The 26,468-nt window shown below is 40.6% G+C and overlaps 1 protein-coding gene across 1 annotated transcript in view; it reads left to right on the top strand.

Annotated features, from left to right (window-relative positions):
* The window catches only part of SCUBE1 (signal peptide, CUB domain and EGF like domain containing 1), a 209,806-nt gene that overhangs the window by 155,653 nt on the left and 27,685 nt on the right, over positions 1 to 26,468 (top strand). The window contains exon 9 of the mRNA XM_062570700.1: positions 3,519 to 3,641. Within this exon, the coding sequence (XP_062426684.1) occupies positions 3,519 to 3,641 (123 nt within the window). The remainder of the gene's footprint in view (positions 1 to 3,518; positions 3,642 to 26,468) is intronic.

The raw sequence follows: 26,468 nt of genomic DNA, 5'->3' as shown, positions 1-26,468 counted from the left end.
TCATCTGGCATTTGTAGCAGATCAGTCACTTCTATGAGCAAAATATTGTTTAACAACATTGACTTTAATTAAGTCAATATAAAAAAGACCCTTTGGGATTTCATTACTAAGGCATCGTAAACCTATCAGACCCACTACTCTGCATAGTTGGAATAACCAGAAGGTTGTCTGAACACTCTGGTTATCAGTGCATTTTACATGCATACCCCTGTGGAGGAGTGCAGCCATTTATTTATAATCTTGCATTCCTGGGGATAGGAGGGATAGGAGGGAGCAGACCACCATTGAAAGTTTTGCCAATTTTATGCAATGTGTATTGTTGGTTGAAAAGGATCCATTTCAGGACTATGAAGTATTCAGTATGAAGATCCCAGCTTTAGGATTCTTCAACAGACAGTCCCACTAATAGTATAGGGAGATTTTACTGAGCAATTTCCAAGCAAATAGAGGTTTAGTGATTGGTTTCCACTGTATTTTCTTTCCTTACATGGCAGACAGACATGTCATGGAAGCATAGTCTATGCAGTTCACAACAGACACTTAACAAAATTGGGTACCAGTCAGTTTAAAGATAAATGAGACCTCACCTTCTCACACAGTGGAATCATTTATTTTCACATAGCTCGTAACAAGAATTATTTATAGCTATGGAAAGAAAAATAGTGGGGATATAGACTTGGTGCAATTTCTGTGAACCAGTTAGACATGATATGGTTGGATACTGTTCTCTTTGAAGTGAAATGCAGCAATGCTCTGCTCTCCATGGAGTGAAATAATTTTTACACGCCTTGTCAGGCTTGCTAGGGCCATGGAAAGAAATACAGTGGAAGCAGAGACATTGGCGCTATTTGTGTTATTTAGAATGTTTTTGCAGCTAACAGTTTTGACCTCCATTCTGTTTTGACATTCCTGGTTTCAAAAGGCCATGCCATGTATTCCAGCTAGAAGAAATGAAATACCTTCTTTTTCTATGGGCTCTCACATGTTTCACACAAATCCTGGTTCAGAATTAGTCCAAAGAATTGCTGGTGTAAATCTGATATGCTGCATTGTCAGGAGAGGTACAATGATTAACAGCTTCAAGTCTATCCTCGGAGACCATCAAGGTTTCATTTTTGTCCCTTATGGTCTCCAGAGACCCTGAAAAGAAAGTTAATGAGACTGGAATTTGGAATTTAACATGTGAAATTCAGGGGTCATCATTTATAACATCAATCCTTAACTTCAGAATGGTGTTTGACGGGCTGCAAGTAATTTCTGCTTCAAGCAGTCTCAGTCGGGCAGCAGAGTAGCCCTGAGGTTATGTTATTCTTATCATAGGTAAGAGACTTTTGTGATGGATGACTACCGTGTGTGTTTATGATGCATAACATATTAGTAAATTTAATTTCGCAATTCCATTCGTCCCAAAGTTTTGTCAGGACAAGCTTGATCTAGACTATAATTAGGTACACCTGAGCAGTGAAAATGGATGGAACAGTTGGGGTTATCCATCATAGGACCTCTAATGCAATCCTAGCTATACATGCTGGAGTTGGGGCAAATCTTGTTAAGAACGGAAATGCCAGCATGGGGAAAGTGGGCCAATAAGGCCAATAAGCCTTGTGCTTTCCCTGCTGAGCTGGACGAGTGCTAGTGATCACAGCTGAAACCAAATGGGTTTCTGCCTCTAGTCTTATGATATCCTATAGGGCTGCCCAGAGTATGCTCTTCACCAAGTTTATCAGGTTTGGGAGCGTGAGGTTATTCAGTCTTGGTTCCTCAGCTTCAGTTTCCAAAACTGGAAGACCATAGACAAGCAAGACTCCTACCATCAGTTTGAGAACTCCATTACCTAAGATGTAAATATTTCACCTAGCTTTATGCAAAGTACATTGGGCCCAATTCTACCACTACATCTGTTACCTGTCATTGTACCCACAATCTTCTAACAAGACTGAATGCAAAAGCCAGTCCTTTGCAGAACGAGGTACAAAAGTAATAAGCAATTAGTTCAGAGGGCCTCAGAACAGCTTTCTTTTCTGCTTCCCACAAGTGCACCTTATGAGCAAACCTTTCTAATGATGTATGCTGTTCTTGCTCGCTTGAATAGTATATCCTCCTGAGCATATTTCTATCAGTGCCAGTGCAGCAAAGTACTGTCCAGAAAGGAGGGCAGAATTTGCCTCTCAGCTATTAGAATTTCTAGATTTACCTCCTAACTCACCCTCTTGCTGCCACATATTGCTGCTATTTATATTTCATGTGCAGAGATGGTAAGAGCCATACTATTCTCTCCTGTTGGTAATTATGTTCACAAAAATTAATGATGTCCCCTTAAAGTCATCTTAAATTCAGATTGCTTTTTTAAAAAAACCTCCTTCATTCACTGGTACCATGCTGTCTTTGACAAATTGCCTTCTCCAGATATTAGCACTTTTAGAACCTCGATTTGCGTTTTGCGAGATTTGCTTTTTAATTGGCTATTTGTTACCTCAAAGTTTCAAAGCTCTTTTATTGAGAGGCTTTTTAACAGAGAAGAACACTCTGCTCGTTTTTCTGAAAGGTATTGTTTTCACCCTCAGAAATGTGCAGCAATATCTCTATGATATATTATTCCTTCACTGTTTATATCCCTAAAAAAAAGCTACATTTTTGGCACTGGTCTTCCCTGAAAAAATAGTGTTCTCCACTCCCATTCAGATAAACAGCAGGTCCATAGTATTTTTTAACTGGGGGAGGATGGAAAGGTGCCCTGTGTTTCAAATGAGGTTCTGTAATCTGTTATATACTTATTGCACAAGTTCTTATGGGATGGAAAAGGACTAGTCATTCCAGTTCTTCAAAAGCATTCAGAGAAGTTATAAGGTGGAAGAAGCAGAATCACCAGCTTGAAGTTCAGAAGAACAGAGATCTTATCAAGTTCTTCACTGCATTTCATATTCATTATTTAAAGTAAGAGACGTTGATCCTTTCCTTCACACATATATGTGGCTTTCAAATAAAGGCAATAGGTGCTCTGCCTGCTGAATAACAGAAGGAACATCTCAAATGCACTCACGGTTGCCCTGCATTAACAGTGAATCAGAAAAGTTAGACACACAAAAATGGGTGTTCAGTGGCACTTTCACTAGCATATAATACTAAGTACAATAGTCTTTATTTCAATTTTTATGTGTTTTCAGCTTTTTATAGCACCTGTAAGGTGAGGGATTCATGTAACACAGGCTAAAGTCTTTTGTTAGGCAAACCACTAAATCAAGAAAGAAACTTCCCTGCATTTTTTTTAACATCAAAGTGCCTCAACTTGGGTCACCTGGTGGTTGCACTGCTGAGAGCAATACTTCTATCTCCAGAACTATGCAGCCCACAACTTTTTTGTAAACCTTACCAGAAAAGGTTGGGAAATGGTACATCTGACGAGCCTGACTTCTAACAGAGGCAGCAGCCTCTTTGGGGAGTTGAGTAAACTTTATTCCTGTCCTGCAGTAATCTAAGTGCTGTCATGAACTAAATCTTTGCCCATTCATTTCTTGCAGACATTGATGAGTGCTTGGTAAACAATGGTGGCTGTGACCATTTCTGCCGAAACACAGTTGGCAGCTTTGAATGCAGCTGCCAGAAAGGCTATAAGCTGCTTACAGATGAACGGACCTGCCAAGGTAAGACATCATTTATTTTACTCTTTCTACAATGAGAATTTTAATTTCACTGGATTATTTTAAATTAAGTCATTTATACTATAGATTTTAATCATACCATCATAGAAAGTACTAGAAAAGGCCTACTCAATTTCCATTATCTGGTGTTGGCTTAGAAAGTTTTTGAAAGTGTCTCATGTCAATGTTTTTAGGAATGTCAGTGTCCTGCTGAAGCAGAAAAATCCATGTTGTATGGTGCAATAAGCACAGCCAAAGAGCATTACACTCAAATCCCCTACCTGTTATAATCTTTTGGGGGCAGAGGCTTATCTCATTTATGCTGAAGTCATTTGGTGTAACCTATTAGAACCAAGGGTTTGCAACAGTGAAACTGCAAGAAGTCTGATTTATGAGCTCACCTTTGTCTGATAAGATCTGTTTATGTAGGGATAATAGAAGTATTTTGTGAGAATTTGCATGAAACATATTTTATGTCATCTGTTTGTGTGTGTCATGACTGGTTCCCTGAGTCATACGATGTACATTCCATGACTTGATAAGTGCATAAACATTTCCAGTATTAGTACCAGAAATGTGCTTTTGGGAAAATGACGTTTTAAACATTTGAACTCTGTAATTCTGCTCTATAAAAGTCTTCCAGAAAAGGCTATAAGCTTGAGCATGCATGATTAGAGAAGTGGAAGGAGAACTGCCTTTTTAATATGTAATTATTTGCATGGGTTTTGAACATGTCAGAAATTTATGAAGTAGAGAACAGCATTATTATTTTGGAGCTTCTTTATTTATCAACAAAAAGAACCAAGGTCTAAAGATACATAAGCCATTCAAAAGATTTTCCATTGCATCTCATCAGTTACTTCCGTCAGGTGAGATGCCTACTACACCCTAACTGTGTGGTTAGACATAGACAAGTCAATTCAAGGCTGATTTTGTGCTGACACAGGATGGGAAAAGCTCAGACTGGCACAGTTAGTGCCACATGTCTAGGGAGATACAACATAGTAGGATCATGTCAGACAAGGATAAGTTGGCAGGTGTTGATATAACCACCAAAAATATAGACAAAATGTTAAAAAGAAACATTCCTTTCATGGTGCATTTAGAGATAGTTAGGAACCCTTTCTAATTGTTGGATTTCATGTGCCTTGACATACTCTTACCCTAGTATCATTCAGAGGTTTCACCACTAAAGTCATCGTAATTACACTAGTGAAAAACTCAAGAGGAAAGTCAAGCCCTATGTTCTTGTTATGCAAGATCTGATTCAAAGGGCTGGTATTTATTTGTTCATGATGTAGAGATTTAGTAATAAGCTTTGAGAAGTACCTATAAATAATCAGCTATCTATCGTGATAATGGGACACTAGAGGCAGCTCTGTTAGTGTTGTTCAGCTGAGTTTGGTTTGTTCATGTGCCTGGGCTGTCAGCTGAGCGCGTCGCTGGTGACTGTACATATCATGCAGCGAATGAAGCAGTAGCAGATCATCTTTCCCTCATGTGAACAGAAAAGAACTGTTGGCTTGGAAATTTATAGATGATCTGATCATCCTACTACTTCTGTTCTCAGTGAGCAAGGGCAGGCCTTCTGGCTGCCTCTGAAGGGTACTTTTGACTGTTAAGTCAAGTTTAGCTTATCTGTTGCTCTAAACGATAGATTAGTGCAAGCCCAGGGGATGCCTGAGTTGATGAAATTACTCTAGTCCTAGAAATGCGTGTTCTTCATAGTTTGAACTGTGGAGGACCAAGTTATTTCCTGTCTGAAGCTTGAGGTATTTGTGCCCTAGAGACAGATTATGGCAAATATGGTATGACGCCTGCTTTGTGAAGGGAGCTCTGTGACAATTTCATGCCTGTTTGGTGCTCACAGTGATAACTGGTGACTTATGTAGTCATTACGCCTGCTGGTGAAAAATGAAGGAAAGGGAATAGAGATCAAGAAACCACTGAAGTATGAATCACCTGTACTTTACTTCTTCCTCTGCAAAGAGAATATAGTCAGTGGAAGTGGTTACAGTTATTAATGTCAGGTCTGAGAGAAAAATGTGGTTTGGGATTAGTGACTGTTCTGGAATATAAATCATTCACAGGTTTTTCTGGTAAAAAGCAGGCAGCACTGACCATAGAACGTTACTGAGAAATTCATGGAAATTTATTTTGGACATATTATTTCCCAGTGGGTGAATTAGAAAAGTTTATTTAATATTTATAAAAGATAATGTTGTTCCTGTTACATCTGCTGTTTTGATTCATAATAGAATTTCTGTGACTTATCATTTTGCTGTCAATGTTGCCTTTCTGCTTTAGTTTCCACTTTAAAAATAAAGATTTCTTTCAGGTATGTATTAATGCATTTACGAAGTACTTATTTAGGACCTTGGAGGTGTATCTTTTGGGGGGCTGAGTCTTATCCAGTTCAGGTGGTCTCTGTAGTGTGTAGGGAGCTTGTCTCCAAATGAGTTCATCTATCAAGTCAAGGAACAGATTCTGCTAACCTTAGGCAAAAAGCCCATTGAGACAGATGATAAGCTTGCCCTTTAAGATCTACAGAATCCTCGGACATGTCTGAGTGTTTGTGTTTGATCAACAGTGGAGAATGAGGGAAGAACAAAACCATAGAGCTGCAGTTTATGTTAGTAACATTTGTCAAATAGGCAAAAAATATAAATAAGCTGTTGCTACCTAACCTTCTTCATATGATCATTAGCTTCAGCACAAGGTAATTTTACATGTTTCAATAAAAAGATTCCTTCATATTCCTGAGAAACTCTCTGACGTTGTCCCACCTCATCTCATTTCCTTGCTGTTCTTTCATTGTAGGTGTCAGAGTCAGCTTTAAGAGAAATTTTAGTGAAGCCTCAGACTTTGTTCTGGTTGTTTGTATAGCTCCCAGTGCATCATACCAAGTGCCTTACACGTATTCATTCTCTGTGAAGAGGAAAGTTTTACTCTCTGTTTCACGAGACGGAAGTGTGAAGCCTTTTATCAGTGGCTTGCATAAGATCACATGTGAAATATGGACTGGGCAATCTGGAGAATAAACTGCCAGATCTTGTGAATCTGCCCTCTTCCTTCATCACAAGATGGCTTCTTTTCCTATATACGTGTTTATTCTTTGAAACAAAAATTCAGCAGTTTTCAGAAACTCTGAAGCTTGCTGATCACTTGGTCCCACTAGCTTACCACCCTGCAGGTAGAGTGCTTGTGTAAGCAGCCCTTGCATTTGTAAAGGCCATTAAAATGTTCTGCATTTGTCTGTTTTTAGCTCTGGTTGCAAAGAAAACCATTGTCAGTCACAGATTATTTCTGCGAAGGAGTAGTTCCTCACACTGGGGTTCCTGGTGAAACAAGGAGAATGCAGGGGTTTCCCTTCCTTTCCTCTCCCCTGCATGCTAGCCCCTTAAAGGAAACTTATTTGCAAGTCAGAAGGTGAAAAATCCACATCCCTGGGCGCATGATATTGTGGAGACTAATGCTGCTTTTCCAGAGACCCTCTTTTCATGCAAACTTAAAAACAGATTTTTTTCACCCTTGATGGTGAAGTCACTGTATGACAATACCAAACCCATATATTGTGTATTATTTTAAGAGATCCTTAAGTGTACAGAATTGTAAATTCATTGGTACAGAAAGAAATTTTTGGATCTTTTTGCATAAAACCTAGCGAAAGAGACTTGAATCTTCTTCAAGCATATAGTACAAATAACAGCTATATTTATAGCAATGAGAGCTTATGTCTGTAACCTTTATGGTAATTAACAGTAGGACAACAACCCAGATTAGTTTTAGAATGACATCAGCAACAAAACAGCAAGAAAGACTGTTTAAAGCTACAATGAATCTGTGTAAGTGCAGGCATAATTAGCTTAATCCTCAGCCAATATGAGTTTTAAAGCTAGTTAGCTTAATTGCTTATTCAGTTTCTGTTTGTTGTGCAGTGATCTTGAAAAAAAATTCAACAGTAAGCACTCTCTCTGCTCCACTCAAGTTCAAGCTTCATTAAGCACCCAGAAAAATGTGTGAAATGCTATCATAAATAATTTTCTCTCACTGCTGTAGAAGTTGCCTTTTGCAAGGCAGGACAAGGAAAGACAGCACACACATTTGTCTTAACTCTCTCCAGGGAGTGGTGGGGTTGAAAAAATAAGTTATATTCAGGGAAAAAAAAAAAAAAAAAAAAAAAGTAGTTTTGGTGGGAACATCCAGTGATCAACATGTAATACCTTGGATTACCACCTCTATAGTCTCCCTTTCCTACTCTTCTCCACCTCTGCCCAAAATAGAGCCAAATCCTCATATGTTATGGGATTTTTGCGTTCTGCAAGAGGCAATTTAAGGCTTCCTGCATCATTCCAGGCCCACTTACATCCTTAAAAGCAGACTTAAGAGGGGTGTGAGGATTCCTAGATCTCACAGAGATCTATTTAGCTAAAATTAGTTCTGTCTTAATTGCCTTTTCACCAGCCATTTGAATTGCTACTGTCCCTATAAAAAGGGGGCGATCATCCAACCGGCAAAAATACCTCTCTGCCATGTGGAGAATCTGCACAGGCCACCTAGGCCCTGTGTATTTTCAGGGCTTCTATAAGACCATGCGTTCATGCCCAGTAGGTGATGGCATTTTTTGTTTAGTCTGATGTATTTCTTGTGTGACTGTTGATTAGTCTTTTTTACTTTCTTATCAGATTTTAAGTGAATATGATGACTCACAATTCCTTTTGTAAATAGGCACTGGAGTACAGTGCTTCATAATGTGCTGTGGCTAGTATTTGTGTCTGCCAAAGGAAATTCAGTGATGCAAGTTTACACAAAAGGAAATCCAAAACATAATTTGGCCCATTAGCTTCATGATACAGTATTTAGCTAGAAGTTTGGAGGGGGTTTATCACTTCAAAGCTGCCAATAAAAGTCCAAATGTGTGTGTGTGTTTTTTTTTTTTTTCTCTCCTCCTCATTGCAAGAGAAAGCCACTAGCCCATCCACAACCATGTTTATGTATTTGGGGTTAGCTTTATCTCTTTTAAAACAAATTTGTCTATTACATCCTCTCCTTTTCTCTCCTCAGCTTCACTTCCAGACAAGCTCTCCTCAAAAAATTGACACTTGTGGAAGGGAGCAACTGCGGGTTGCCAGGTATTCTGTGAGCAGATACTGAGGCAGTTTCCTTTCATAGCTCTGGCAGCACACTGCAATGCTGAGCTGCAAAATAACTCAAACCTGGCCCAACTTTGTTTTTTTCTGTCTGAGGTTGTCTCTGAGCAGACTTGGTAAGTGTGCCAAGCCTAGCTTTCTGATGTGGTTTAGGATACCTCCCACTTCTTGCCATTCACAACTGGATTTTACTTTTGATCTCAAATAAGATTTGAACACAATCTTCAGACCTTCTGTGTTAACCCACTGCACTACAGTCCACACGGTCCTAAAATAAGACTGCTAAATGAGATGCTGACCTTTACTTATTGCCAAAGAGGTCTTCACTCCAGTGAATATGATGTGATTAGAATTAGGTGATGGAGAGAGACCAATGCTTCATTATTAATAGGCATTTTCTTTCATTTTAGAATGAGAGGGGAAAAAATAGTACCAGGAACAATTCAATAACTGCCTGTGATCCAAGAATGATACAGGCCTGATCTTAACAAATTTTGCCATATTAATTGGATATTTACTCCCCGCCAGTAACGTCCATCTTTCCATTCATTTGTATAAAATATGTACTATTAGCCCTCCAAGGACAATATTTGAATCTCCCTGCATGGTATCTCCATTTTGAAAATGGGTATGAAACACGGGATTAATCCGAACAGGAAGAGCAGATAGAAGGTGTTTGTGGGAATTATTTTTGGCCTAGAAGCCCACAAAGATTAACTACAAAGACCTCTCTATACCTTTGTGTATGGAAACACTGATGGTAAATATGGCTGTACTGAATGAGCTTAATCCCAAATAAGTCAATGCGTCCAATGTGTACCAGCAACACTGAATCACCAGAGTGACCAGATTAAAAAATAAAATTAAAAAAAAAATAAAAAACAGACAAAAAGGGTTGTTCCATGCCTTGAGTTACATGACAATGACCTGCCATCTATCCAGTAAACCAGAAAAGCAACTGACTGTGTTCCCTCACATAATCTGCTGGAGGTCTCAGGGTAAGGATACACTCCTTGCATTGATTTATAGAGGACACAGCCACCCATCTCAGGTTACTTGAGTGCATGGGTAGAGGTCAGGGCTGGAGCATCTGGTTCTCTCTCACTGCATAAAAATGGAGGAGAGGGAGAGTCCCATGACCTCTGTCCTGATTTTAAAATCCCAAGAAAACTCCTCCAAGAAACCAGGAGCGGCTTTGTCATGATGTCTCAGCCAAACCAAGGTACCTTTTTACTTTACTGCTACTTCCACAACTCCACTTGCTGTGGGTAATTGCTCTGTGTACCCCAGTGCAGCCACAGAGGCTGTGAGCTGTGGGAAATGAAAATGGGTACAGCTGCACCATATAGCAGTAAAGGGACTGATTAAACCTTTCAGCTCTTCTGCATCAGTACTAGCAGTAATGTTTCATGCAAGTTAGTTTAAAGGACCATAGGTGAAACTCAGACCCATCAGATTCAAAGGATCCACATTACAATTTGGCTAACTTTCCAGTGAAAAACCATTGAAAAGTTTTGTTGTTGTTCCATTTTCTCTTTCCTTTTCTCACCCATTCAATAAATAAAAGGAGAAAACATACATAAAAATAACATTATTTAGCCTTCTATTTCTTTCTGGACTGGAAGCAATGGAAGAAATAATTCTGACAGCTTTACAGCCAGGCAAGAGGGCATAAAGAGGACACTAGCACTGCTCTTTTTTTTTTTTTTTTTTTTTTTTCCTTTATATTTAAAATAGATTTTTATCTAAGCCCACACAAATCTTTCATTTAGCTGTTACCCTGCTGGTCAGGATTGACTTTTAGGCCTTCAGCAGTCAGAGAAAATATTCAAGGCTTTGTTATGCTCTCATTTATATCAGGAAGGAGGCTACTGAACTCAGCAGTTACACTGCTATCCCATCAGGGGAATCTGCTGGTCCTTATCAGGTTACAACGCTTGAACAAGGTGAGACAGTGCTGATGTGGGGGTTGATTAATGGGGGAGAGGCGATGAAGGGATTCTAGCCTTTCCCCCATCAGCACTCATTTTATAACACACATGAAGGACAGTGGCTCTGATGCACAGTTCTACTCTCATCCACATCAGATGCCCATGCTGCATGATATAAAGTACATTCACTTGGTTTAGGCTGGTTTTTCAAGCAGTCCAACTGAGCCAGGCCCTCTATGTTTGCTTCTGCACACACTTTGTATAGAAACAACCATGCTTGTTTTCAGCTGCCAGCATAGCTAGAGAACCAGGCAGAGTCAGTGATGCACTGGAGGAGATATTGGGGGCTGCTTGGGAAAATCATGCTGTCTCACAGCAAGAAAATGCTAGATGATTTTCCTGTCACTGATGTTCATTCCCTATGTAGATTTTCTCTGGGGCATTGAGTGTCACTGAATCTTATAAAAATATCTTGCTTATGACAGGCACTATATTGCTCCTAGCATCAGATTAAAAAAAAAAAAATGCTGGGAAGCAATGTGTTACACTGTCAATAAAAGGGATATTTCTCAAACCTTTTCTGTTATACATGGTGCTTACTCTTAGTGAGACTGTGAATAGTGGTGCAGTCTGCCTCTGTGAGAAAAAAAGGGTTGCAAGAGCATACCCAGAAACAACAAATGCCCCAGGCATAAAGTATAAACAGTGCTAGCCGGTGCAAGTTTGTTTGCCAAGTGATGGTATCTGCCATGTTAGTTGTAGCAATTATGTCTGCTGAAGCATGAAAACAAACACACACATTCCCCTCACCTCTGGTTCTCTTCTCTGCAATGCCTACAGAGTTATGGTAAATTAAAAGTGAATTTTCTCTGGTTGCCGCTGCTTAGAAGAAATGTTAAGCCTCACAGTCTAGGCTTTAAATCAATTTCTAATGAGATGAGACCCACTGTGGGGAGGGCAGGTGGGGCAGATTATTCCACCTCTATTTTCCCATGAAGCTTCTGACATTGGCTACTGCTGGAAGTAAGATACTAGATTAGTTTGACCTCAGGTCTCGTTCAGTATGGGAGCTTTTATATTCCTATGTTAAACTCTATAAAGTAGATCACTCTCAAATTGCTTTTTACAGCTCCGTCTGGTCCTTTCCCCTTGATAATGTGTGTGGGAAGCCAAGCAAAATGTTCCATTAGTGTTTAGAAGGAGAATTTGAGATATATTTTTCATTTGATGCTCTAGGATTTATTATGTATATAGTGCAGAAATGATTTTACTGGACTAAAATCACATTATGTATTAATGAATTACCAGGATATGAGTCAGCCTTGGAATAGTTTGAGCAGGAAGGTAGCATTCTTCCACAAACAATAATCCGTTGATAAATAGTGCTGAAAGCTGTAATTCAATAGGAATTGTTCTTAAAGAGACCCAGAGAGGGCCTATGTGTATACATATTCTCCACTGTTGCAGTAGTGCACCTTGAGATAATGCCATGTTACAGCTCTTTCTTACTCATTTAATCACCTTGATTAATGTCAGGGATCCTTTACACTAAGTGCTATACAGGATTGCAGTGAAATGACAGCCCTATCCCAAATGATCAGAAAAGTTTCATTTTCTTGTGCTTTCACCTACCCTTCTGACCCTTTTAAAAGTGTTGTTTTGTTTATTTTATTCCAAATGAGGACCTGAAGCAACTGAAGCAAAAGAGGCTTGCTTTTCTTCCCGTAGCCATGTTATGAACTGTTCGCACTTGTGCAGGTAACTTGGTGATAAGCCAGGTAAGATGAAAACAAAAGTCTAGGCTTAGACACTGAGAGGCCGTCAAATGGAGGATTATTTTCTGGGGTTTTGCTGAGTGGTATATTTTTTGAAGCATGTTTGCAAGGAGTTTCCATTAGTGTTTTCTAAGGGACACCTGCCCTTCCCAGACTCCAGGGTTTTCTGGGCAGAGGCAGTGGCATGAGACAGAGCAGGTACCAAGAGCCTGTTGGAGAGAACCCCGTTCCCTTGCACCACAGAGTAGGGCCTTGGGAGGCTGTGGCATGCTGCGAGTTGTAGGCAGGCAACCAGCCTGGCAAGTGGTGGGCAACAGACTTTGTTTTCACAGACCCTCCAGCCTTTCTCATTGCCTGCAGGGGAAGCATTATTTTGCTTCTCCATCCCCATTCTCCCTCCTCATCTAGGTATGATCCTCAGACTGAGTTCTTGCAAGGAAGCAGGTGACTTTTGTTAGTTCTGGATCTCAAGACAAGGTTTCTAAATACTTTTTAAACAAGCCTTTGAATCAGAGCTGGAGAACAGCAGTTTGTGTATATGTTCAAAGGCCACTGACTTGTGCAGGAGCTCAAGGTAAGCTGAGGAGGTAGGATCAGGTCCGCAGGAGGACCTGCATTTTACTGAATTCTGAATTTTAGTTTTCAGTTGAAAACTGAAATGCATTATAGTACTTGCTCTTTCAGCACTGTCAGATAACACTAGGCCAGATTTTCACCCAAGTACACCAGCTTCTTATTCCTTCAAGAAGTCTCTCTAGCAGCTACTCAAGGGTGATGGAGACAGCTTGGCAAAGAGAATGGTTTTCTCTGCTTAGAAATATGTCTAAAAAGCAAGCATGTTTCAGGACAGAGGAAATATTCTTTGCTTGGTATACAGAGAGTAAAGCCTTTTTTTTACATTTGTCTCATCAGGCTGTTAAGCTGCTCTCACGGAGTTGCTGTGTAAATAGTGGCTTAAGCAGAGTGGAGACTACTATACCATGCTCATGTTTGTAGGGAAACAAATAAACCTGCCTGAATTTTCTTTTAATGCACTTCTGCTCTTGATATATGGCTTCTCCTACCCCAAGCACTTGAATTAGTAGCACAGTTTATTGCTGTAATAGCGGTAGATAAGTCAACTTGCCTTTGCCTTGGAAAATGATTGATTTTGGAAAAGGATACACATTTGCTCATAAAATCTTGGCAATGTTGTGATTAAAGTACTTTGTTTTCTTAAAAAACGTTGGGAAAGTATTGACTTTAATTGCATTTTAGATTGTCCTGGCAAAACAATGGTAAGAGGATAAACATAATAGGAGCCAAAGCCAATTGCCTCCTACTGGGTTCCTCAGATTAATAAATAGAGGGGCCTGAGCACAACAAAGGCCTCGCATAATGGAAGGGGCTGGGAAGGGTGGGAAAGAGCCAGGGCAGGTATGCACAGACCCAAGAGCAAGGGTAATGTCTGGGAAGTCTGTAATCAGTCAAGCATTGCCAAAATTCCAGCCTCCAATTTTAAGGCCTCCATCACCCAGAAACTGTGTCCTTTTCCTTCCTTGTCTCTATTTCTCTTTCTCGTTCTCTCTTTTACCTCGTGTCTGTGCAGATCCAGCCCTCCAAGCAGCCCTCAATGCTTAGAGGCCTCTGGGCGGCCTTTAAGTGATGGTGCCCAACTATTACTTGTAGAAATACCCATATGAGCCAGCTGGCTCAAGAGGATCTTTATTTTGGTGCCATAAACAATGCTGTGTTTCAAAGCTTGCACCAAAGACAATCTGTACGTAATGTGTGGAGGCCATGACTCAAATAAAAGGGAATGTCAGAGACGTGCAGGGGCTGGTGGGCACAAGTATCTGCCAAGCAGAGCAATGCATTTGCTAGCGCACGCATGACACTCATGTCACAGCAGAGATGTAGTTACACAGACAAGTCACTGAAGCGCACATGCAGGGCTCCAAGAAGAGCTGTCATCCAAGCGCACCACATGCCAATGCCCACAGTGCTTCAACTTTGTTGATATTGCTAGTGCTTCTAACAGATTAGGCCATCACACATACCACTGAGTCATTGTGCTTTCATTTTCCAAGCTAAGCATTCAGAGATACAATTTTATGTCAGACTCATTTATCACAGCTATGTTGGCTTTTCTCTGATTTGCCATAGCGGAAAGGTTGCAAATATATTTATGTTTTCTTTGCTGTGGCACATGGCCTTTCATCAAGCAAGTCTCGTGCTCACTGATCCAATAGTGGGTAGATTTTATAACTCTTTGGGAAAAAAAAATGTGATCCAGCAAAGTGCTTAGCTCATTTTCTATTTATTTTTAAATTAATAGGTTCTAAAAATGAACAGTACTGTTAAAAATACTTATGTGTTGTTGATACTATTAGGTAGATTATATTTAGAAGACAGTTGTGCTTTACTCAGGTTCAGATCTCTATACTGCATTTTTAAATCCTCTAATCCCTTTAAAAGCAGTTGCAGCAGATTATTCACAAGGATAACAGCAGTGGGAAAAGGTAGGATGAGAGCAATTGCCATGAGCTCATAGTAAGCTAAGTGTGAAGAGCTGGACAGTAAAAAACTGTAATGATTTGAAATTCTCCTTTCCTAATGCTTTTTCAGAACATCTCCCTTAACTCCCTTCAGGTCTGTGATCTTCACTGATTTCTTTTTTTTTTTTTTTTTTTTTTTTTTTTTTTTTTTTTGCCATTGTGTCTAGTTATTTTTTCTAGTTTTTGTTTTCTGTTCCATAGAAGACCCAACAAACTTTCTCATCTGAAAAAATGACTCCTTTTTAAAATTTTTATTTTAAAGTATCTCCAGAGCTGTCTCAGATGACTGGTGCATCTCTCTACAAGCCCTCCTTGGAGATTGCCCTTGAGGAAAGCTAATCTGCCTTCCTTCCCCTGTCTGAGAGTAGTTTTGAGTTTTTTCTCTTGGAGCGCCTGAGGGACTGTGTATCTGAGGCTAAAGAGTGTGTCTGCATACAGAGCCTATAGAGAGGGAGTCGCATAGCCAGCCATATGGACTCCTTGGAGGGCAGGCTGTCAGGAGGTGACCCCTCCTCGGCCTCTGCACAAAGCGGTGGCCTGTCTCCAGCTCCACAAGCTCATGCATCCAGTGCAGCTGGTCAGCAAATTGCACACCAGGTTGAGTAAGTTCATCTGTCAGGTGATTTCACACACTGGGGGAGAAGCCATGACAGTGTTGGCTCACGGCTGGTCAGAGACAGTCGGGAGCATGGGGCTAAGAAGAGTGCAGTGTTTCTTGAGGTGAGGAAAAGGGGGAGGTTTCTGCATGCAGGGAGCAAATGTTTCTCCTCAGAGGTGAAATGCACTGCTTCCTTCCACTTGGATGGTTTCACGGCTCAGTATTGGTTTCCTCATCCTCAATCTGTTAGGAGAGCTGATCGGATTCAGTACCGCTGACCAGTTCAGCTCAAATGAGGAGGTGGAGGAAGATGAAAGTTTGTGTTGGCCCTTCAGACGCTCCTTTTCCTTCTCAACAGTTGCATGGGCAAAAGCTGCTACTGCTGTTCTTCTGCTCACCTTGCATGGAAGGGATTTAGTATGTAGCTTTCACTACAGAGTTTAAATTATTAGAAGAAATTATTGTCCACCAGAAAGTGAATTTATCGGGTAATTTTCTACCATTTTACCTTCTTTAATTTGCTTCTGCTTACCCAAAATAAATAAATAAATAAATAAAAGGTCTTCATAATACTGCATGGAGAAAATGCTGAAAACCTTTTTCTTTGCCAAACATCAGAGAAGTAATAATGCAATAATAATAATAATTATGATGATGATGATATATTTCGTTTATAGAAATTTTAAAAAACATGGACCAAATCCCACAACGACATTGAAGGATATCCCAAAAGACCCCAAAGTTAGCTGCCAATTCTTACCTGGCTGAAACTGCCCAATTCTGCAATTTCCATCCAAAACTATAAATCTTTCCAGCCCCTAAGGCAAAGCTTTTGGTGACTGAAAAGCAAGCAAATAGTTCTGCGGCTGTTGCATGAGTCAGAACAAAACCCTACTCATTGACTGGGAGCAGAATTGGCTCAGCAGTGCTGACAGGAAGAGGAATGTGTGATGGTCAGTTCACTTGGCACATGCCTTCAGGGAAACACATAGGGAATAGATATTTACTGCATTAAGATGTCATTTTACAGCCCTGAGACTCTGAGAATGCCTTGAGGAAAGCTTACGGAAGAGAGTTAGCTTGTGGACTCTGTGTGGAAGAAAATTAAATAGGAAATTTTTGAAAGAAATTAAAAAAAGAAGGCAAAGTTAATTTGTTAATATGTGAGATCACATAAACTCCCTTGAAGAGTTCCTAAAGAAAGGGTTGTATTTACTCTGCAGAGGGAGCAAACAATTTAGGCCTACAACTTTATTGCCAAGTTTCAATTTTAACCTGCTACACCTCTGCTTTCAAACCCCAGGGATAAGCACAGCAGTTCCCAGAAAGCTGACTGGTATCTTCTGATAAGGACTGATAGTAGAGAGAAAACAAATGAGCTGCCATTTGCCTTCAAAGACTCTCCCAATTGTACTGCCTTGTTCTTCCCAGCTGCAATTCCCTTTGCTGCTACTTCTAGGTAAACAGTGGGAAACCGATTGCTCTGATGTTAATGATGGTGATGAGTTTGCTGGGTTAAGAGTTGTCCCTTCAGTGTCTAGCATCAAAGAGGGATCTGACTACTGCAGTTCTTGTAACTACTGAAGGGAGCAGTGAATGATTAGTCTTCTGAACTTAACCGCTCTGGTGATATGAATTAATGGGGCAGCTAGCCAGCCCAAAGGAGCTACTTAGTTGGAATTCTGCTTTCCTGAGTGTAACCTCAGATGCAAAAAATATATATATGTGTGTGAAAAATTTATGAGGAGGTACCTGCTGATTCCAGGAAGGATCAGGTATGCATTACACTCTTTTAAGTGAAGTTATTCAGCCTTTACCAAATTTAGCAACTGAAAAGGATCAGCAAACTGAACTCTAGAAATTAAACAAAGACTAAGAGTTCAGTCCAGGAAAACTCCTAAACTGTCCTTTCTGGAACAGAGATGCTTTCAAGGTTACCAAGCAAGATACTAGAGGCTGTGTAAGGCAGGAGTTCAGGCTAAAGGAGCAGTCATCTTACTGGCATTAAATATATTCATTCCATGAAAAACTGTCCACACTTCTAGTAGTTACAAGATATCTCTCAGGCATGGATGCACAAGAGAATTGAGAGAACATACACAGAAAGGAGAAATTGCTGAGGTCCAGATATTCCTTAGAGCAGAAAATGAGTATTTAAAATAGTCAGATCAGAATGATAAACAATAGAGACAACTGTGGCTCACTAAACTGCCCTCACTCTTGCACCAGAGCTGTTAACTGCCTACAGTGCATTTACTACTGTACAAAGACAGGAGAAGACATAGCCCCTATTAAGAGTGATGATCAGCAGTTTGACAGCCTCAGGAGAAGACGTTATTAAGGGACAAATAACCTGGAAAGAAGACAAGCTATTCTTCAGGATCTCAATATAGTGATTAAATATATATTGAATATAAAAGGATATTGAAGCAATGAGGCAAAACTGGGTAGATTATAACACTAGTGGTCGTTAGGGCAAGTGTGGGTGGAAGAGATGTGATTCCTACTCCAGGCATTGTATACTATGCTGGATGAAATGAATGGAAACTATGGTGTAGTCACATCTTCCTGGCATTTGGCTCTTATGCAGAGCACTATCTTCTTGATCAGCCCAGGAGAGCTGGCTGGCTAAAAGTCCATGGAGACCTTGCCACGGTGGCAGAAGCTGGGGCTGCTGCATTAGGCTTGCAAGAGAGCAGCCACCTCTGTTTGGTCAACCCAGAGGAAATGGCTCCAGTTACTGATGTCCATGCAGCCACATTAGAAAGTACTGCCCTCTGGCAGCAACTCTCTGCTGGCAGATGCAATGTAGAAGGTAACTTGAGCCCTAATTCCCTCAGTAGGAATGGCAATGCAGCTATGTCTTCAAGACCCTGATGCTGCTGCAAGTCCTTACTGATTTCTGTGGTTTGTGTGTGAACTAAGGTATTGATCTGCTTATAGCATTGCTGCCTAAACCTGTTGCTAGAGCTCAGAGGCATGTACTATTTGTTACAAGTGGAATCAAGAATAGAATTAAGGGGGCTGGGGAAACTAGATTAGCTCTAATTTGCTATGAAGAAGGTTTGCTATGATGAAGCTATGGGCTTCTATAAATATATCAACAACAAAAGGAAGACTAGGGAAAATGTGGACCTGCTGCTGAATGGGGCGGGAGCTCTGGCGACAAAAGATACAGAAAAGACAGAGATACTGAATGCTTTCTTTATCTCAGTTTTTTACTGCTAAAACCATCCCTCAGGAATCTCAGACCCTGGAGACCAAGGATAGAGTCTGGAGAAAGGAAGACTTTCCCTTGGTGGAGGAGGATCAGCTTAGAGAGCATTTAAGCAAACTTGACATCCCCAAGTCCTTGGGCCCTGATGGGATGCACCCACAAGTGCTGAGGGAGCTGGCGGATGCTATTACTAGGCCACTCTCCATCATCTTTGAAAGGTCATGGAGAACTGGAGAGGTGCCTGAGGACTGGAAGAAAGCCAATGCCACTCCAGTCTTCAAAAGGGGCAAGAAAGAGGACCCAGAAAACTATAGGCCTGTCAGCTTCATCTCCATCCCTGGAAAGATGATGGAGCAGCTCATCCTGGATGCCATCTCCAAGCATGTGGAGGAAAAGAAGGTGATTAGAAGTAGCCAGCATGGATTCACCAAGGGGAAATCCTGCTTAACCAACCTGACAGCCTTCTTTGATGGAATGACTGGTTGGGTAGATGAGAGGAGAGCACTGGATGTTGTGTACCTTGACTTCAGCAAGACTTTTGACACTATCTCACAAGTTGACCATAAGTCAGCAATCACCTCAACCATTCTGTATTGCTGTGATGAGCAAATTTTTATTCCTGAACTGAGCCACAGCAGCAGGTTTGAATAGTGCATGACACAGTGGTCTAAACTGTGTTAGAGTGGATAGAAAACAAAAAAGTCTTCAGAATTTGGCAGTGACTGCTACTGTGTGCCTATTTCTGAACCTGAGTAATAGTAATTCGATTCTGTACTGCTAAATCCTTGAAATACCTCCTTTCTGGGATGCTTACATAATCAGTCACAGGTTTCTGATTATTTGCTGCATCTCTCTACAGCAGCGTCTGCAGGTTTCTTCTACAGTTTATATGCATTTATTTGTTTTACTACCACTTTGCATTCTTAGAACAAGTTGTCTATAATAAAAAGCACATTTCCTTGCAAGCAGAATCAATTTCCTTCAGAAGTCCTTCATTCCCTGATTAGTGTGTTACATTTGGTCTTCACTAATCACATAGTAAACTGTGAGCAATAAAATTCTTAAATAAATAAACGCTCTGGTCCAAGTCAAAGTTAGCCATAATGGACAGAGTTTCCCACTTAAGCTTTTGAAACACAAGATGCGACTGTGCTACCTACACATTTACATTCATTTTAAAAGTATAGTAATTAATGCCAGAACTGTTTCTCCTGCAGATCATTAGTATGTTATTAACAATTAAGTCTCAGCAACAAGTTAACTTGATTGCAAGTCAGTCAAGCAGTGGGAAGCCCGAGTGGGTGTGGTTTTTTTAAGAGTTTGGGGTTATGGTGTTTGTGCTCTTTTTTTTTCCCCTCCTTTTTTTTTTTTTTTTTTTTTTTTTTTTTTTTTTCTTTTTTTTGGGGGGGTGTCCAGAAGCACTCAGTGGGAAAGCAATGAAATGGAAGGTTTGTATATTACTACACCTTTCCATGCTTCCTCTTAACTGGTTTTATTATTGTAGACTCTGAAATGTAAGAAGTTAGGCATAAGCCATTCCTTCTGGTAGATGCTGGATGTGTAGAGTTACATCCTCAGATAGAAGATGTATTTTTACTAACTGTGAACAGGCGAAGTCACTTTGGATAAGAAAACTTAAAATATGACGGAAACTCTGTCATATAGCTGCTGTAGCAAAATAGTTTTCCCAACACTGAATTTAAACCAGCATTTTTTTGGAGAATCTAGCTCGAATCATGATTCCCTCTGGTCCAGTAACTGCTCAGATTAAGATATGTGGTTTCCCTAATGTCTGTCAAATATTATTGAAAACCGCTCTGGGTAGGCTGTAAGGTGAACAGCATTACATGGGTGGTATCAGTTCCCTGCAGAAATTGGAGGATGGAGTGAGGGGAACCCAGAAAATAAATTTCAGCCACAATATATGTAAAAAAGCATTAGTGTTTATTTTAAAAACACCATACAACAGTTCTTCAGAGTTTGTATGTGTGTATGTTTAACAAATGGGAAAAGGGAAAGGTTGTGTTTCTCAGAGGAGCCAGTGACTTGGAGGCTGAGAAATATGAACACAACACATTCTGACTGGCTTCGGGTTTGGTTGCTCGTACATACGTATGAGCAGTTGAGCGGGGTGCTCTGCGCTGTGTGTGGCTCACTCGCTAGGAATAAACCAAGGGTACGTGAGAAGACCAAAGTAAAACCACATTACTGTGGACATGTGCACTGGGAGGGCATGTCCTGCTGTGGCACAGTATTAGGAGATAAGTCCACCACAGCAAGTGGCACTTTGTGGTGTGTGATGTGGTGGCAGCTGCACTGGGACACCCGAGCTGTTGCTTCCTGCGTGGAGGTCGAATGCTGCTAACATGTGGATCTGAAAGCCACAGGTTCCTTGCTGTGCGCATTCTTCGCAGCATCCTGGGAAGCCGTTATAAAATCTGCCCAAACCTTTGCTGCCGTTACAAAGGTGTATTTAAGCTAACTGGGACAAGGATTGGGAGTGTGCGGAGCTGTGATTATGGCCTCTCAAAATATTACTGCAATACAGCGGCCGTTTTTGGCCATAGTGATCTACCAGCTTTGAAGGTCTTGTGAGTCACTTCCAATGAGAAAGGAATTGATAGTGGAGATGGATATTTCCTTTTCTATTTATTTCATTTTCTATTTCTAAAGGGGAAAAGGTTATTTTCTAGTTTATTTCTACTTGAATTACTGTATTTTAATGCATAGATTTTTCTATATATGCTCCTTATCTAGGGTACACTTCGTGCCTGGCCTCACTGAACACAGACCAACCAAATATGGGATGGTTTCTTTGCTCACAGTACCCAGAACTGTTCTAGTCTGTTTAGAAGTCTCCATTCCACATCCTCATCTTAACTTTTATTGGTCTCTGAGACCCTCCTGTCTTATTCTCTTGAAACACAAACACTATTATCAAATAATAATGATTTCTCCTTGCCATGTTTATTTTCAGACTGACTTTTCAGACTTTCACCTGTGGCCTATGTTTTGGAAAGAGACCCCCACGTTTCATAAATTAACCTTATTGTTTTATGTATGTCTTGGACAAAAGCTGTTGTTAGGACCACTAGCCTCCCCTAGCCAATTTCATCATTTAATATTAACAAATAAAATAATAGTAAGAAAGAAGAAGAAAGAGAAGAATCCATCTTTCTGCAGTAAATTTTTAATGTTTGATTGGGCCAGCTGAGCATTAAATTGTTCAATTCTATAACCAGTCCCCTAGCTGGACTCGGGCCAAAATCACATGTGTACCTGTGTGCAAGTAAAATCTGGCAACATGTACTTGTGCAAGAAGTTGTACCAGTTTCTACATCAGCCTGTGGTCCTCATGCCATCTCAAAAAAAGTGTTATATATCAGCCTCATCTTTAAACTTTTGGCATTGAGCTGCTTGCTTGCAAGGCTAATGCTTTTGGAAATGTCGTGCATTGCATTTGAATTTTCTGTTTACTGGTTGCTTTAAATTACTCTGAAAATTATTGTAGAGAGAAAAACAATAACAATGCAGAATACAGCAGACTGCATTTGAGGACTGGAAGCCAGGTACAGAAAAGAGCCTTTCACTTCAGACTCGCTGGTATGAATCTGGTTCAGTTTCAGCCTTACCAAAAAGTCTTAATGTCTGAGGGCTTCTTGATGCCCAGCACTCTTCGTCCACAAATGAGCAAGTGCCCGCATTACACAGACCCACCAGAACAGCTAATGCTGCTATAATTGGGAGCCTACTGGCAGCAGTGGTAAAAAGAGCTGGGACTGAAAGAACATGGCAAAGGGACCACTTTCTCTTTGCGCCCTCAGCTCGGCATTGAGACACATCTGTGTGAGGAAACTCAGGAGAAATTGTATCTGTGGAAACTCCCTGTTCTAGAGAAAGGTGGAAGGATTTACTTTCCAGTACTGACAATTTGACATCTACTTACAAACGTTATATTCAAGGAAAATTTAGGTCGTTAAGGCGTCATTTAATATGTGAAAGAATAAAACAGAAAAAACACATAAGAGTAATTGAAAAACCAACAATAAAATCCCCAAACGCTGACTTGAAATAAGAGGAACAGAGCCAAGCAAATATTCTAAAGCATGACCGCCACTGGCAACAACTGCATTCCTCAAACACAGGAAAATCCTGCTCTTATATTAAACAATCTCTTGGAATCAAATGCTTCTAGGCAAAACTAAAGGAATGCTTCCGCCATCTGAATATTGTCTTTGGGGATGTGGACTGGTAGACACGATGCTGGATTTTATTCAGCATGAGATGGTTGCATTAGGTCTTGAAACCGTGACTGGAAGGAGAGCCGTCAGCACCATGGGACACCATGGACAAAGTGCCTTTAGAGAGGGCTGGGATGGCCAGGGTGGAATTAGCCCTTCTGGCAAGTCATCTGCTGTGAAGTAGGGAATTCCTCACCTTGTAATTTATATGCTACCCATTGGGAATCCTGGAAAAATTATCTCTGGCAGGGAACTTGTCCTGCACTATCAGAGGGGAAATAAGCCCCATAGTTCCTAAAAGCTTCAAGCAGTTAAGCTCTGAAGATGTCTCTTAATAAGCTGAAATGACACAATTGCATATGCTGATCATACCGGTGTATGCGATATTAAATTTTCAACTAAGTGAAAGTAAAGAGAATGTGTTGGATGTCAAGTCAGTGTATTAGCAAATCTGAAATGTTCCGAGATGGCTAGGGACTATTTGTGAATTCATGCCAGATTCAACTAAAAATAGAATAAAAACTTTTTGACGTTTAAGTGTTCCACTACAGCTCCTTCAAAACAAATCATTTTGACTTCTTGTGTTGAAACAGCTTAACAGCTTAACTTAAATAATTCTAAATCACTTGAAAAGCACCTTAAATGCAAAAGTTTGCTTTTCAGCATGTCCTTGAGTGGGAGGGAAAAATATTCAGGGTGACCCATAGAATGAAAGCTGTGTGTTTGAGCATGTGCATGTGTTTGTAGGGGGGATTTACCACAAAATGAAAAGAAAAACCATTTATTCCCAAAGCTCTTGCTGTAACCTGCCACATCTCTGCTTTTGGAGTTTTGAGCTTCTGTTCAGTACCTGATGTTAACAAATTATGTAGCATTGTTCATACAAAAGAGACAAAGATTAGAGATGTACATTCATTCCCACTTGTGTGGTAAGAGGGATTTGAAAGCCAGATGTGTGAAGGTGAAAACCAGGCGTAGTTCACTGCTGTTCAGCCTCTGCTGAGAAATACCTTTTCCAAAAGGGTGGTAGGAAATAAGCACATCCATGTAGGGTGGATATGGTGAGGAGCTGTGGGGCACTGCAAAGGTGTGAGCTCATTTCGAAGGTTCTGGGAGCCGCGGGGTGCCAGCACCCAGCACACCGATTTTGGAGTCTAAAGAAAGAAGTTGCAGGAGAATTTCGGCATCCTGTATCATGCTGCCAGGCTCTTTGAGTGAAGGATACGTGGTGCATATTTCCCCCTTTTCTATGAGCAGTGCTGAATTCCTCAGGGGCCTGGTGATTCTGCAGATAGGGCGCTGCGGAAAGCCCAGTCCCCGGGGCAGTGCCTGGCCCTGCCCAGGCACCGAGGGGACGGCTCCAAAGGCGTTATTGTTAAGCAAGGAAAAAGCGGCGCGGAGGCTTTCCACCAGCCAAAGCAAGACGCTGAATTCAGCAGGGGTTGAATTTATGAGAACAGCGGCAGGAGGCAGGAGGAAGGGTTTAAACGGCTGAAAAGCTTTTCGTAGCGGTCTTTGTATTATAGTAAAAGTGTTTGTTTCAGCATCTCCGCTAGCCAGTCTAAACAATGTAAGTTTACGAGCAGCTGATATTTCATATAATTGAAATGCATTTGTCCATCTTGAGTGCCTATTACTTGGCAAGCAGAAGACTGGTCACGTTATTCGACAGACTGTTGTTTCCACAGGCAAGGAGGGGTACACATCCTTGTTAGTGTGAAGAGAAAACTGTAAAGGCCTAAGCCGCAATGTACAACACCACAGAGCGGTACGTGTGAAAGCAATGCATAAACCCCACTGGCTAAAATGGTACGGGATAAGAACGTTACTGAGAAATATAAAATTAGTTGTGAAAAGGGGACTTCCAAGGTAAGTCGGAGGCCAGAAAATGAACTGCTTTGGTGAATTTCTCGCAATACCATACAGTGAACAAGGTTACACTTGAATGAAACCATGATGTATGGTTTGGCTTCTTATGCATTAAAAATCCTTTAAAACTATAACTGCAGTGTGCATTCCCAAATGATTTTACATTATGTATTTATTTAGAGAAAACCGAAACAGTTTGCCATTTATGCGTGTTCGAAAGCTACATATTTCCGAGACTATAAAGGAAACTCTAAAAAGAAACTACTTTCACGACTCAAATAATGATATTTTAAAATACATAGGAGAATACATTAAAAATGAAGTAAGTGTACAGGAAAGAAAAGAAAATCTTGGTTGTCCTTTTCTTGTTGCTCAGTCGTAACAAGTGACTGATGCACATGCAAAACCAGAGAGGATAATTTTTCTGTTCATCACGTGTATTTCATTTTGTGTTATGCTTTTGCCTGTATGATTTCTTTCCACTTTGTGAATTTTCTTCCTGTATATATTTTGAGACACTTAAAATTGGAGATCATATAACATATAGCTGTTTACAACACTGTCAATTTATGCATAAACTGTCACAAAGACTGTGGGTTTTGTGTACACATACTACAAGCTTAATTTCATAGTTCTTGAGGTTAAATATTTGCATTTATATTAGCAGGATGAGACCTAGAAGGTTTCATTAAACATCAAAGCTATTTAACTAATGCTTGGATGTAGGAATTGGGTAGTATACCCTCATGGATTTGTGAGTTTCCAAACTTTTTCAAGCGCCCGCTGCTTGCTTCACATGTACGACTTGAAAGTCCAAGTTATATATAGTAACGGTGCTGCTCGGGTTCTGTTCTTAATGAGCAACTTTAGAAAGTGTGCAGGCTATTAAAGGAAAGCTATTCCATTCCTTTATACCTCAGTAATACTGGAGGAATGTGATATTTTGTTGAAACTACAACTCTTAACTAACACCCTTGTATTAATTTCTCTGACCTTTTAACATAAAAATGAATCACTGATTAACAAACAATAAAAAAAAGAACCAATTCTCTGGGGATAAAAATAACTCAAAACTACTGTTATTTTGCACACCTTGCTATGTAAAACACCTTTAATGCAACGACGTTCAGCAAGTCCGTTCTGTGATGACTGCAGTCAAAGTAACCTCCGTGCTGCCGCAGGGTCCCCGCCGCAGCAGGCTGTTATTTGCTTTCTGCACCAGCTGCGGCATGGAAGAGGCCGTGTCAACACACAGCTCCCACTAGTGAGCAGGGATCGTTAGAGGGGCCCGACTTCTTTAAGGGAGAGGATTCCAGTTTTCTTGCCTGGGACAGAACATGGACTTTGAGCCAAGATTTCCTGTGTTGTAGGTGCAGCCCTTCCTCTCCTAATACTGCCTTATTCCCAGGCAGAGCTTCGCTTCTGCCTCTCGTAGCTGGACGAGGGTCTGTAAGGTCTTGCCTAGGCAGAGCCAAAGTGTGGGAGCGACTCCCTGTCCCGGCGGATAAGATA

This window comes from Rhea pennata, chromosome 1, assembly GCF_028389875.1.
Source record: "Rhea pennata isolate bPtePen1 chromosome 1, bPtePen1.pri, whole genome shotgun sequence".
Lineage (NCBI taxonomy): Eukaryota > Metazoa > Chordata > Aves > Rheiformes > Rheidae > Rhea > Rhea pennata.
This window is presented reverse-complemented; position numbering and strand designations above follow the sequence as displayed.